Raw genomic sequence first — 12535 nt, 5'->3', positions numbered from 1 at the left:
CTGTCTTGGTTCAGTGTTCGAGTTACTGGCCACTACCGCTTGCACAAGCTATTCAAACTCACTGTCTGAATCAGTTCGGTTTCTTGAGTCTCAACTACAAGCTGAAAGACATCGATCAGATGTGCTGCGACAAGAAGCGGAAGGACTGCGGAAGTCCCTGGAGCATTCAGATGAATACTTTCTGGTGCAACAGCAAGCGTTGGAGGATTTTAACGCCAAACAAGACAAAGCTAATCAGCTTGCTAAGCTTATTGCCAGCATGGTGGATACCCAGGATAACGTTTCTTGAGCTCTTCTGAAGTTGTTTCAGTTATGCTCTTGTTTTGATGTCGCGTTTATTTGCACTGGTGGCCAATTTTGACGGCCAGTGTATATAATGTGCTGCTTTGTTCCCTATATTTGCACTGGTGGCGAACTTTGATGCCCAGTGGATGTAATATGTGTAATAGAGGCAATAGACTACCGTTAATTGCTTGCTTATTTATTTCCTTATTGTCTTGTTTCGTTGTTTACTTGTAGTCACTGCAGTTCTTTTTCTGTTTTTTTCTAGTGGCCACAATAGCCTATTTTTGGTAACTAGGCCAAAATAATCATGGCAACACACGGACTATTGTAACCATGGGCCTCCTGCAGGCCGTATGATCCATCGGCTTTCTATACGGGCCTTAGGGTCCATGGGCCTTCTACGGGTCGTATGATCCATGGGCCTTCTACGGGCCGTACTATCCATGGGCCTCATACGGGCCGTAGGATCCATGGGCCTTCTACGGGGCGTATCATCATTTCGCCAATCATGGGCCGTACTATTCGTGGACCATAACGGGCCGTTAATAGGCCGTATTTGATAACTCTATGAAAACAGCCCAACGGGTTTTTTGACATGAAAACGGCCCAACGTATTAACGGTCCGCCGACTGTAACGACGGGCTGAATTTGGCCCACAAGCAGAAAATGACAGTAACGGGCCGTATGTAACCGAATGCTGCAAATGAGCCCAAGAATCAATGGGCCCTGGGAAGGCCGAAAGGTAACTTGGGCTGGAAACGGCCCAATGGAATAACGGGTCATTAATGGGTATAAAGTGATACATTGTTCATTACGGACCAGTTTCACCACGGGCCGTTAATGGGCCAAGAGTTACAAAGGTCCTCATATGGGCCGAAAGAAGTCATGGGCCACACATGGGCCGGAAATTAAAACGGGCTGAATCATATTGGACGGCCCAGATGACGCTACTGGGCCTAATTCGGATAGGGCGTAACGGGCCCTAGGTTAGTGGGCTGTAAATGGGCTATATGCGAACAGGCCGTTAACAGGCTTTCCGTGGGCCGGCCCGCAACCTTTTGACCATGTCAAACGGGTCGGCCTTTTCACAGGAATGGGCCTCTGTTGGGTCGTGCCACGTGTTGCCGTATCATAGGCGCCTTCGGTCCAATGAGTGGATGACATCTGTCCTAACGGTGAGCCGACACGTATTTCCTCCAGTCAATGATGATTTTACACGTGGAAAATCCCTATTGGTCGGGGCTGTTAACGGGTTATCGGATTCAAAACCCGACCCGATAGTTTAACGGCGTTCCGTTACGGTGGATGCCACGTGTCGGTCATCCTTGACGAAAGCACTTCTGTGACGCGTGATTTATCGTCATGGAAGTGGACACCTCCGTGATGATAATTTTGGCAATGTCATGGAACACTTCTACGACAGCATAGGTATGACTATCTTGATTCTGTCATAAATTTGTCATGGATGTACATGCATGACAGAAAACGCGATCTACTATGACAAACACGTATCATCACGAAAGTGTATTTTTTTGTAGTGTCCATCACTTCCCGGAACCCTTCCATCTGCCACTCCGGGCGATCATGCATACCAAAGTACTCAGAACCATGGAGAATCTCATTCATGTCACCTCCACACAGCCATGGTAGGTCACTTTGGGTCCGCAACCATCTTAACAATTCCCAACTAGCTGAACGTTCCTTACGTTTTGCCTTCGCATAGAAACCCGTAAACCTCCAGCTCTTGTTATCGGTACCAATATTCGTAACTTTTGCATCAATATGCTGATCAGACATTGTCTCCACTTTAACCTTTACTCCTTTGGACCGAAACAACGCCAAACCTCCACTGAGGCCCGCACTATCAACTGAAAAGCATCCTTCAAAACCAAGTCTTTTTGTTAGATCAGTCACACGATCACCCTTGATCTTTGTCTCACACAAAAAAACAAGGGCGGGCACTTCTAGCCTCATAAGGTTGTGAAGCTCAGGAACTGTCTCCGGGTTCCCAAGCCCGCGATAGTTCCAAGCTATGGCATTCATTGTGTCTTGCGGAGCTGACTAGCAACCTCCACATCTGAATTTGCCGCCTCAAGCACGGCCTTCTTCTTCTTTGAATCCCTACTGTCATTTTCCGACTCTGCCTGTTGCTCCTCGCTAGCTCATTTCTTATTCAGGGTGTCTTGGTCCAGAAGCATGAGTGCACCTGTGGTACTTATGCCTGTATGATTCATATCAACTCTCCGGTACACTCCTCTACCCCTGTTACCTTCCCTTCCATAAGTACGACCTCCACCCCAGGAGAATCATCCAGCTTAAAACAAGTGTTTTCCTTTTTAAAATCATGAACAATTTGCGAAGTTTAGAAAGAAAATAAAAAGAAACAAAAACGAAAAAAAAGGAATAAACGACCAGGGGCGCCATGTGCCGCACATGGGCCGGCCCATATCGTGCGCCTGCGTTTGTGCGCTGTCCTCCGCGCTGGTCGCCAGGCCCGACTCCGTTTGGACTTTGGACTATAGCAAAATTTCGGTGTTTTGGTCGGGCGCACGGGCACATAATATTGCCACGGCCTGATCTCTGGGTGTCGTCTATATATACGGAGCTCGACGGCTGCAGCAGACAAAGATCTTGTACGCAAAGAACAAGAAAAAATTCGATCTTGATCGACGCGACCATGGCGTTGGAGGCGCGTTACACCGACGAGGATATCAGGGCCATGGTAGACGACGGCATGGTCGATCCGCACGTGGAGGACTCCCTCCGAGCCATGCAGTCCGAGGTGAACAGCGGGCTGCAGGAGAGGGCGGAGTTCCCCTCGATCGCGCAGCTGGACTGGGTGGACTACATCGAGGACACCGCCGTCGCGCTCGCCGGCGAGATGGAGGAGGACGGGGAGGACCTCACGCACGGCGCGGACGTGTTCGCCACAAGGGACGGCGAGGAGGAGCTGGTGGCCGAGCTTCGGAGCCAGGCCGCGTGGTGCGACGAACGGCGCCGGCAGGCGGACGCGCTTGCGGCCGACGCTCGTGGCCTGCGGGACAGGTATCTGAGGGCCGCCTCAGGGATCACGACGGAGTACCAGGACGGGGGCGAGCTCCTGCGCGCGGCGACGTCGGAGTTCCGGCAGCACGTGGCCAAGGAGATGGACGGCGGCGGGGTGCCCGAGGCGGACGCGGCTAGGGCGGAGGCGATCGAAGCGGCCGCGAGGGCCGGTCAGGGCGTTGGCGCGCGGTTTACGGACATGTTCGTGGGGCTGGCTGAGAGGCTCCGGCGGCGCGCGTTGGATTATGGGGCCGGGGATGAGGTGCTCGTGGAGGCTCTGACGCGGCGCGCGGCGGAGGTGGAGGAGCTGTGCGCGGACCCGGAAGCGCTCGTGGCCAGGATGTTGCCCTCGAGTTCATGGAGGCTGTGGAGGGCTGTCAACAGCCACGCCAGACCTCAAGGGTCCATCACCGCAACGCCTCTTTGATTAAACCCATTCTGGGATATTACCCGCAAATTATTTTTTTTTCGATGAACTAGCAAGTCGGCAATGAGCTAACTGGAGTACCTTTGTTCTACACTTTGAATTCCAGAAAATAAAGTTATAGTGTAGTTGTAACTATAGGTTTTTGCTGTCGTGTACATCGAACCACTAAGTTTTTTAGCTGATGTAAGCTGTTGTGATTGGCCACTAGGGGACATGGGCCCACGTCTAGCCGGTGGCCATTGGCTGTTTAACGCTACCGAGCATCCACCCTAATTAGAAAACTTTTTGTCTCATGTCATCTACTCCCTCCGTTCCTAAATACTTGTCTTTTTAGACATTTCAAATGACTACTACATATGGATGTATGTAGACATATTTTAGAGTGTAGATTCACTCATTTTGCTCCGTATGTAGTCACTTGTTGAAATGCCTAGAAAGACAAGTATTTAGGAATGGAGGGAGTAGTTAGGAAATCCCTCACGTCATGCAAAAACCGATTCCACCTTCCCTTCCACCTCCATTCATACTCTTTTCGTTCCTTTATGTAAGGTGTATTATTTTTGTCACGATGATCAAGACACATCATTATAGACATGTTATGATGAAATTACCTTTGGCAAATTTATTGGTTTGTGGCAAGTAAATCAATTAGCGCACAAAACTAAGAGATAGATGCAATTGACAAAGAGATAGTTTACTTCTTTTGCAAGAAGGAGAGATACAGGCAATCAGGAAGGAGATACTTTCATTTTTTTTCCTGTAGGGCTAATAGGGGAATTATGAGGAATTAGATGAAATGCATCTTACATTCTGAAATTTTATAAAAAAAACAAATACACTTATATAAAGGAACGGAGAAAGTATTAAACAAAGTGCAAGTGTGAACTCATTAAATTTATATTTCATTTTCTTTGAAAAGTTATAACTTTTAAACCGAAAATCGAAATTGAGATCTGCTTTCACCGTTGGAATTCTCGCGACATGCTCTTCGAAACTATATCCCGCATGCTTATGTTTCGACAAACTTTTTTGTGTGCAATTTACTCCCCGTATTGTGCAACTGAATAGTAGTCAATGTGCAACTACCTCAGAGTCCATGTGCAACTTTCTCCCTACTTGTGGACATGCAATTTTCACTAAGGCTGGTTGTAATGGGGAGTATCATATACTAGTATCATGCATATGATACTGGTGTATGATACTACCTCCCTAATGCATAGTATCATATATTAGTATCATGTACTACTTTATTTATTGCCATGCATGACACAAAGTAGCATAACATTTATTATGATACGGTATCATGATATGATACTCCACCCTCTTTTTTTCATTTAATGCTATGACACCTCATCAAAATTGCCTAGTTGGCATGCATGATACTAACTATGATACTACCATTACGACCAGCCTAAGGCTGGTTGTAATGGAGAGTATCATATAGTAGTATCATGCATATGATACTAGTGTATGATACTACCTCTCTAATGCATAGTATTATATATTAGTATCATGTAGTACTTTATTTATTGTCATGCATGACACAAAGTAGCATAGCATTTATTATGATACGGTATCATGATATGATACTCTATCATCTCTTTCTTCATTTAATGTTATGACACAGCATCAAAATTGCCTAGTTGGCATGCATGATACTAGCTATGATACTACCATTACGACCAGCCTAATGCGAATAGGTGTAAACGCATTTAATGCGGGTTTCTTTTAAAAAAATATCATAACTTTTGAGCCAAACATTAAAATTAAGATCTGATTTCACCGTTGGAATCCTCACGACGCGCTCTTTGAAGCTAGATCCCGCATGCATATGTTTTGATGAACTTTGTTGTGTTCAATTTACTCCCCGTTTTGTGCAACTGTCTAGCAGTCGATGTGCAACTACGAGGGTGTGCGACTATGTGGCCATGCAGGAGATTGTGCAACTCTATGGCCATGCATGTGTGACTATACCGATGAAAATGTGCCTTCGTCATCTCCGGCCAAGCTCCCTTCACTACACCACAACACTTAATTGGGGGCAGTTAACTGCCGGGAAAAGTAGCTGAACAAGGGCAAATGAACTGCCGGGGCGTTTGTTACTGCCAGCAGAAGTACCTTGAGGCACAGAAACTGCCGTTAGAACCTGAGCAACGCGGGCACAAACCCTGCTGGTACATTTTAAGGCACACTATCTGCCGGGACAACTCAAACCTGGCCCATTTACTACCGGGGACGCTCTTGGGCGCGAGACCGAAAATATAACGGGCCTGAGTGTGCGCTGGCGAGGGAAAGCGCGCGAGAAATGAAATTTTCTGGCCCAAATGAATTATTAGACGTGCCGGCCCTCCACAGAGGCCGCAGCCGCCCCCAAATCGACGTCCCACTCCTACCCTCGACCAGATCGCATCTGCCGTCGGCCGCCCCCCACCCAACCACAGCCGCCGTCACCCCCCACCACCACAGCTCTGTCGTCGCCCCCCACCCCGACCACCGCCGCTGTCGCCCCCAACCACCCCACAGCAGCGCCGGCAAGCACCGCCGCCCCCAACCACCCCACTGCCACCGGCCGTCCTCCACCCAGCCAGAGGCGTCGTCCCCCCCCACCACCGCAGCCCCGCCGTCGGCCCCTACCAACCCACCGCCACTGACCGCCCTCCACCCCGACCACTGCCGTCGTCGCCCCCAAGCACCCCACAGCAGCGCCGCCGAGCACCCAACTGACACGGCACTGCCGCTGAGCCACTCCACCGGCGACGACCCTCCTCCGCCGAACGCGTTCCCTCATGACGACCCTACTTTGCGAGCCCCCCCCCACCCCCCGAGCAGGCCTCCTCCCTAGGTGCGTGGCCACGGAGCAGAATCGAGGGCGCAAAGATTGTTACCGGCATGGCGCGCGCGACGAATACCTTGTTGCCTTCATATTCTGCTTTTGTCCTGGATGATGTTGTTGATGCTACTACTTTTCTTAGTGATCCTCGTGCAGTCGATGGAGCCAGGAGTTCTTTAGATGGGATTGGTGAGTGCAATAGTGTTGGAGTGTGTGTACATTTTTTTCTCCAGGGAAGTCAAATCAGTGATGGTTCTGTTCATTGCATTGATGTAATATTTGTATTCTCTGAAGGTGACGGTTCTGATTTAATCCCTTTGAACCCAAGTGAGGCTGATAGCCTAAATAAATGTTTGCTCTACGTAACATAACATCTATAACTTTTGTATTTAGCCTTCTATTGCATCAGGGGCAAACAAGTGCTATCTTGTTTAAGTTTTACTTTCCTACATTGTAGAGTGCTTGATTGTAGGACTACACATGTTGAATCGTGATAACTATGGCATTAGGTTTCTCAAAGCCAAAGTTCAATTTCTACCAACCCACTGAGATTCTAATGTAGTTCTGTTGGTGTTAGAAATATACCTCGTAGTAGGACATATATAGATGGAACACTCGTTCCTACAATTCAGCAACCAAAGTGTGTTCCTTTTCCTTCCACAGTTACTTGCTTATCTACTTGAAATCTAATCTTTCAATTATAATGTGCCATAAATTTTCTTTTAAGGAAAAATAATGGAAAAAGGGAAGAGATGAAGATGATGAAGATGATGCTGAAGCATGAGTGCGAGAGAGGCTAGCAAAACTTAAAGCAAGGAATGGTGCGGACTTTGAACGTTTTGGGTCCTAAAAAATTTCAAATATAAATGAAGATTATGGAGGCTGAGCCAGTCAATGACAAACTAATAGGAGGAAGGTGATATAACATGCTTCTGTTTGGTTACTGCATCAATTATAAAACTGCATCTACTACTTCAGTTTTGAGGCACTTCATACACCATCTTGTTTTGTTATTTGTAGCGCACTGAATTAATGCCTACCATTGAAATAACTCGAGTTCTTAGGTCCAAAACGACTAGAGATGTTGAGGACAAATACATGGCAAAAGCAGGAATGTGACCACAAGCAAGCTGAGGAGGTATATACATGTTTCTCTTGGCTATCGCCATGTGATACTATTTCTTTTTTGTTTGACATTCAATCGTTATCTTGATAAATTTGGAAGGAACTCAAAGCCTCACAATCTTGATAATGCTATTTCTTATAAGGAGTACCTTATAAGATGCATTGATCACTTCAGAAAGAGCTAAGCTTATAAGATGCATTGTTTATACTGCATGCACCTTTGTTTGTGATGTTAGGCGATTTAAAATATTGAAGCAGGAAATATTGGCCAAATCAAACCTCTTAGTTTTGCTTGTCCCATCGGAACCCTGCTTTGTTAGCTTACTGCAAGTATTACCTCGTAGAATCAAATTGGAAGTGATAAACTGCAGATTTGAATGGCAGTCTATCTAGATAGCGATGCTTTGCCCATTTCCTAATTTTTTCTCTATGAGTAGGTCCCTTCTGCTCTGGGTTGTGTGATCTGTACTATACATTTGTTCTATGGAGATTCTTCTTCAGCTTGTTTATCTTACAGTCATTCCTTTACGCATTCACATCAAAACCGATTTCTTGTTGGCTGTGCACTTGCCTTATTGGAAACAGAAATAGAACTCTGTTCCGTTATTTTCCCTGTATTCTACCCTCATGGTTCATAGGGTAATAAGCACAGTATTTGGACGAGATGGCATTTACTATTGGTGGCTTATTTGTATGCCTAACAAGTTGGGTGCAATGCTCATTTGGTAAAAAAAATCTTCATAGGTAGGTCTTTGATCTTGTTCATGTGCTAGTCTGGGTTAGGTGACAAGCTCGTTTTCTTTGCTTAATAATATCAGCGCTTTGCAAAACACAGTTCTCTATTTATAATATGTTAATTCCACTTGTCCAGTTTTCCATCTGATGTTCACTTGTCCAGCTTAATAATATTAGCAGCATCGCAAAACACAGTTCTCTATATTGATGATCTGTAATTCTTTTTCTTGATTGATGTCTATTTTTGCATCTACTGCCCTATGTTCTCAGCTTGCTTCATTTGTAACTAGTGCATAATATGCTTACTTAGGCCCTGTTCGGCAACATACCACAACCACAAATCCTCAACTTGATCACTCATCACCAATCGCCAGCTTCCTAGGCAAAAACTCGGTTTGTGGGGATGAGTAGTAGTTTTCCCCCTATTGTTCTCCTATTTAACTATGTACAGAGAGCATACAAAGAGCTTTTGATCACTACAAAATTGTACTCTTGCAAAGGAAATATATACGTAAATTTTGAAAGTAGCATGAAAAATATTGAGAATCATGAACATCGAGTTTTAGACATGTCATAGAACAAAGGCCTCACATTTAGCATAAGTTTGCAAATAAAAAAGGCACATACATGTCTCAGTGTGAGCAGCCATGCCATGCCATCAGTGTGAGCTGCTGAATCCTTGCAAAAATCTCATATGGAAGCCCTGAAAATTTCATATGGAAGCCACTGGGTTTCATAACTGGCCCTTAGTCACTTAAATATCACCTGGTCTTTGTTTCTAGTCCCGGATTCTGTGTGGTGTGCAGTTCACAGATTCTTGTGTTTATCTTGCTTTCTCAACTGCTTCCTTACGCTGCTATAACTATCATTTCCAGCAATTGCTTCCTCCAGATTCCCTGTGGTCTTTGTCAATGGTTGCTTTAAAACTAAATTATTCTACACTGAATATTTACATTGGTTGCTCAAAGTAAAAATATGTACTCTGCACTGAATATTAACTTATGGTCGTGTTTTTTAGAAGGGAACAATATCGATGTCAGAAGTAGTAACAGGAAGTAATAGCAGCCTATCCTACATCCACTAATGTCATTTAAATCCCAAAAGCACTTATATGCCACTGATTAAAAAAAAGCTTTCACTAGTAAGTTATAACTTGACATACTGTTTTGCCATGGAATCCTGCTTATATTCACTAGGTACTACTTTGTCTACTTAGAATTAGCTCCTGGAATGTTCGGTGTAAATCAATTATGTACGAATTTCTGGTTTGTGATATTTGACCATGGATAATTTTTGTATGTGCAGTGCAAATGATTCTTGCCTGATCTAATTATGTAATATTGCTTGCTGTGATTGTTGGAAATATGCCCTAGAGGCAATAATAAATTAGTTATTATTATATTTCCTTATTCATGATAATCGTTTATTATCCATGCTAGAATTGTATTGATAGGAAACTCAGATACATGTGTGGATACATAGACAACACCATGTCCCTAGTAAGCCTCTAGTTGACTAGCTCGTTGATCAATAGATGGTTACGGTTTCCTGACCATGGACATTGGATGTCATTGATAACGGGATCACATCATTAGAAGAATGATGTGATGGACAAGACCCAATCCTAAGCATAGCACAAGATCGTGTAGTTCGCATGCTAAAGCTTTTCTAATGTCAAGTATCATTTCCTTAGACCATGAGATTGTGCAACTCCCGGATACCGTAGGAATACTTTGGGTGTGCCAAACGTCACAACGTAACTGGGTGGCTATAAAGGTGCACTGCGGGTATCTCCGAAAGTGTCTGTTGGGTTGGCACGAATCGAGACTGGGATTTGTCACTCCGTGTAAACGGAGAGGTATATCTGGGCCCACTCCGTAGGACATCATCATAATGTGCACAATGTGACCAAGGAGTTGATCACGGGATGATGTGTTACGGAACGAGTAAAGAGACTTGCCGGTAACGAGATTGAACAAGGTATTGGGATACCGACGATCGAATCTCGGGCAAGTATCGCACCACTAGACAAAGGGAATTGTATACGGGATTGATCGAATCCTCGACATCGTGGTTCATCCGATGAGATCATCGTGGAACATGTGGGAACCAACATGGGTATCCAGATCCCGCTGTTGGTTATTAACCGGAGAACGTCTCAGTCATGTCTGCATGGTTCCCGAACCCATAGGGTCTACACACTTAAGGTTCGATGATGCTAGGGTTATAAGGAATAGATATACGTGGTTACCGAATGTTGTTCGGAGTCCCGGATGATATCCCGGATGTCACAAGGAGTTCCGGAATGGTCCGGAGGTAAAGATTTATATATGGGAAGTCCTGTTTTGGTCACCGGAAAGGTTTCGGGTTTTATCGGTAACGTACCGGGACCACCGGGAGGGTCCCGGGGGTCCACCAAGTGGGGCCACAAGCCCCGGAGGGCTGCATGGGCCAAGTGTGGGAGGGGACCAGCCCCAGGTGGGCTGGTGCGCCCCCCCACAAGGGCCCAAGGCGCCTAAGGGGAGGAGGGGGGGCAAACCCTAAGGACAGATGGGCCTTAGGGCCCATGCCTGGTGCGCCTCCCTCTCCCCCTCCCCTGGCCGCCCCACCAGATGGGATCTGGGCTGGCCGCCGCCCCTAGGGTGGAACCCTAGGTGGGGGCGCAGCCCCCTCCCTCTCCCCTATATATAGTTGAGGTCTTTGGGGCTGCCAACACATGAGTTTCTGACCTCTCCCTGGCGCAGCCCTACCTCTCTTTCTCCTCATATCTCGCGGTGCTTGGCGAAGCCCTGCTGGATCACCATGCTCCTCCACCACCACCATGCCGTTGTGCTGCTGCTGTATGGAGTCTTCCTCAACCTCTCCCTCTCTCCTTGCTGGATCAAGGCATGGGAGACGTCACCGGGCTGTACGTGTGTTGAACACGGAGGTGCCGTCTGTTCGGCACTAGGATCTCCGGTGATTTGGATCACGACGAGTACGAGTCCTTCAACCCCGTTCTCTTGAACGCTTTCGCTTAGCGATCTACAAGGGTATGTAGATGCACTCTCCTTCCCTCGTTGCTGGTTTCTCCATAGATAGATCTTGGTGACACGTAAGAAAATTTTGAATTTCTGCTACGTTACCCAACAGTGGCATCATGAGCTAGGTCTATTCGTAGATTCTATGCACGAGTAGAACACAAAGTAGTTGTGGGTGTTGATTTTGTTCAATATGCTTACCGTTACTAGTCCAATCTTGTTTCGACGGTATTGTGGGATGAAGTGGCCCGGACCGACCTTACACGTACTCTTACGTGAGACAGGTTCCACCGACTGACATGCACTAGCTGCATAAGGTGGCTAGCGGGTGCCAGTCTCTCCCACTTTAGTCGGAACGGATTCGATGAAAAGGGTCCTTATGAAGGGTAAATAGCAATTGGCATATCACGTTGTGGTTTTGCGTAGGTAAGAAACGTTCTTGCTAGAAACCCATAGCAGCCACGTAAAACATGCAAACAACAATTAGAGGACGTCTAACTTGTTTTTGCAGGGTATGCTATGTGATGTGATATGGCCAAGAAGAATGTGATGTATGAGATTGATCATGTTCTTGTAATAGGAATCACGACTTGCATGTCGATGAGTATGACAACCGGCAGGAGCCATAGGAGTTGTCTTAATTTATTTATGACCTGCGTGTCAACATAAACATCATGTAATTACTTTACTTTATTGCTAACCGTTAGCTGTAGTAGTAGAAGTAATAGTTGGCGAGATAACTTCATGAAGACACGATGATAGAGATCATGATGATGGAGATCATGGTGTCATGCCGGTGACGATGATGATCATGGAGCCCCGAAGATGGAGATCAAGAGGAGCAAAGTGATGATGGCCATATCATGTCACTATTTGATTGCATGTGATGTTTATGCATCTTATTTGCTTAGAACAACGGTAGTAAATAAGATGATCCCTCATTAAAATTTCAAGAAAGTGTTCCCCCTAACTGTGCACCGTTGCGAAAGTTCGTCGTTCCGAAGCACCACGTGATGATCGGGTGTGATAGATTCTTACGTTCGAATAAAACAGGTGTTGACGAGCCTA

The 12535-nt window shown here is 46.1% G+C and overlaps 1 protein-coding gene across 1 annotated transcript; it reads left to right on the top strand.

Annotated features, from left to right (window-relative positions):
* The first annotated feature begins 2962 nt into the window (after nt 1-2962).
* Nucleotides 2963-3757, top strand: LOC147984322 (uncharacterized). The gene has a single exon (XM_087541047.1). It carries the CDS (start codon nt 2963-2965, stop codon nt 3755-3757), a length of 795 nt encoding a protein of 264 aa, XP_087397173.1.
* The last annotated feature ends 8778 nt before the right edge of the window (nt 3758-12535 follow it).

This window comes from Triticum urartu, chromosome 2A (genome assembly GCF_056163025.1).
Source record: "Triticum urartu cultivar PI428250 chromosome 2A, HENAU_Tu73, whole genome shotgun sequence".
Taxonomy (NCBI): Eukaryota; Viridiplantae; Streptophyta; class Magnoliopsida; order Poales; family Poaceae; genus Triticum; species Triticum urartu.
Note: the sequence above shows the minus strand (reverse complement) of the source record. Positions and strands in the feature narration are given on the sequence as shown.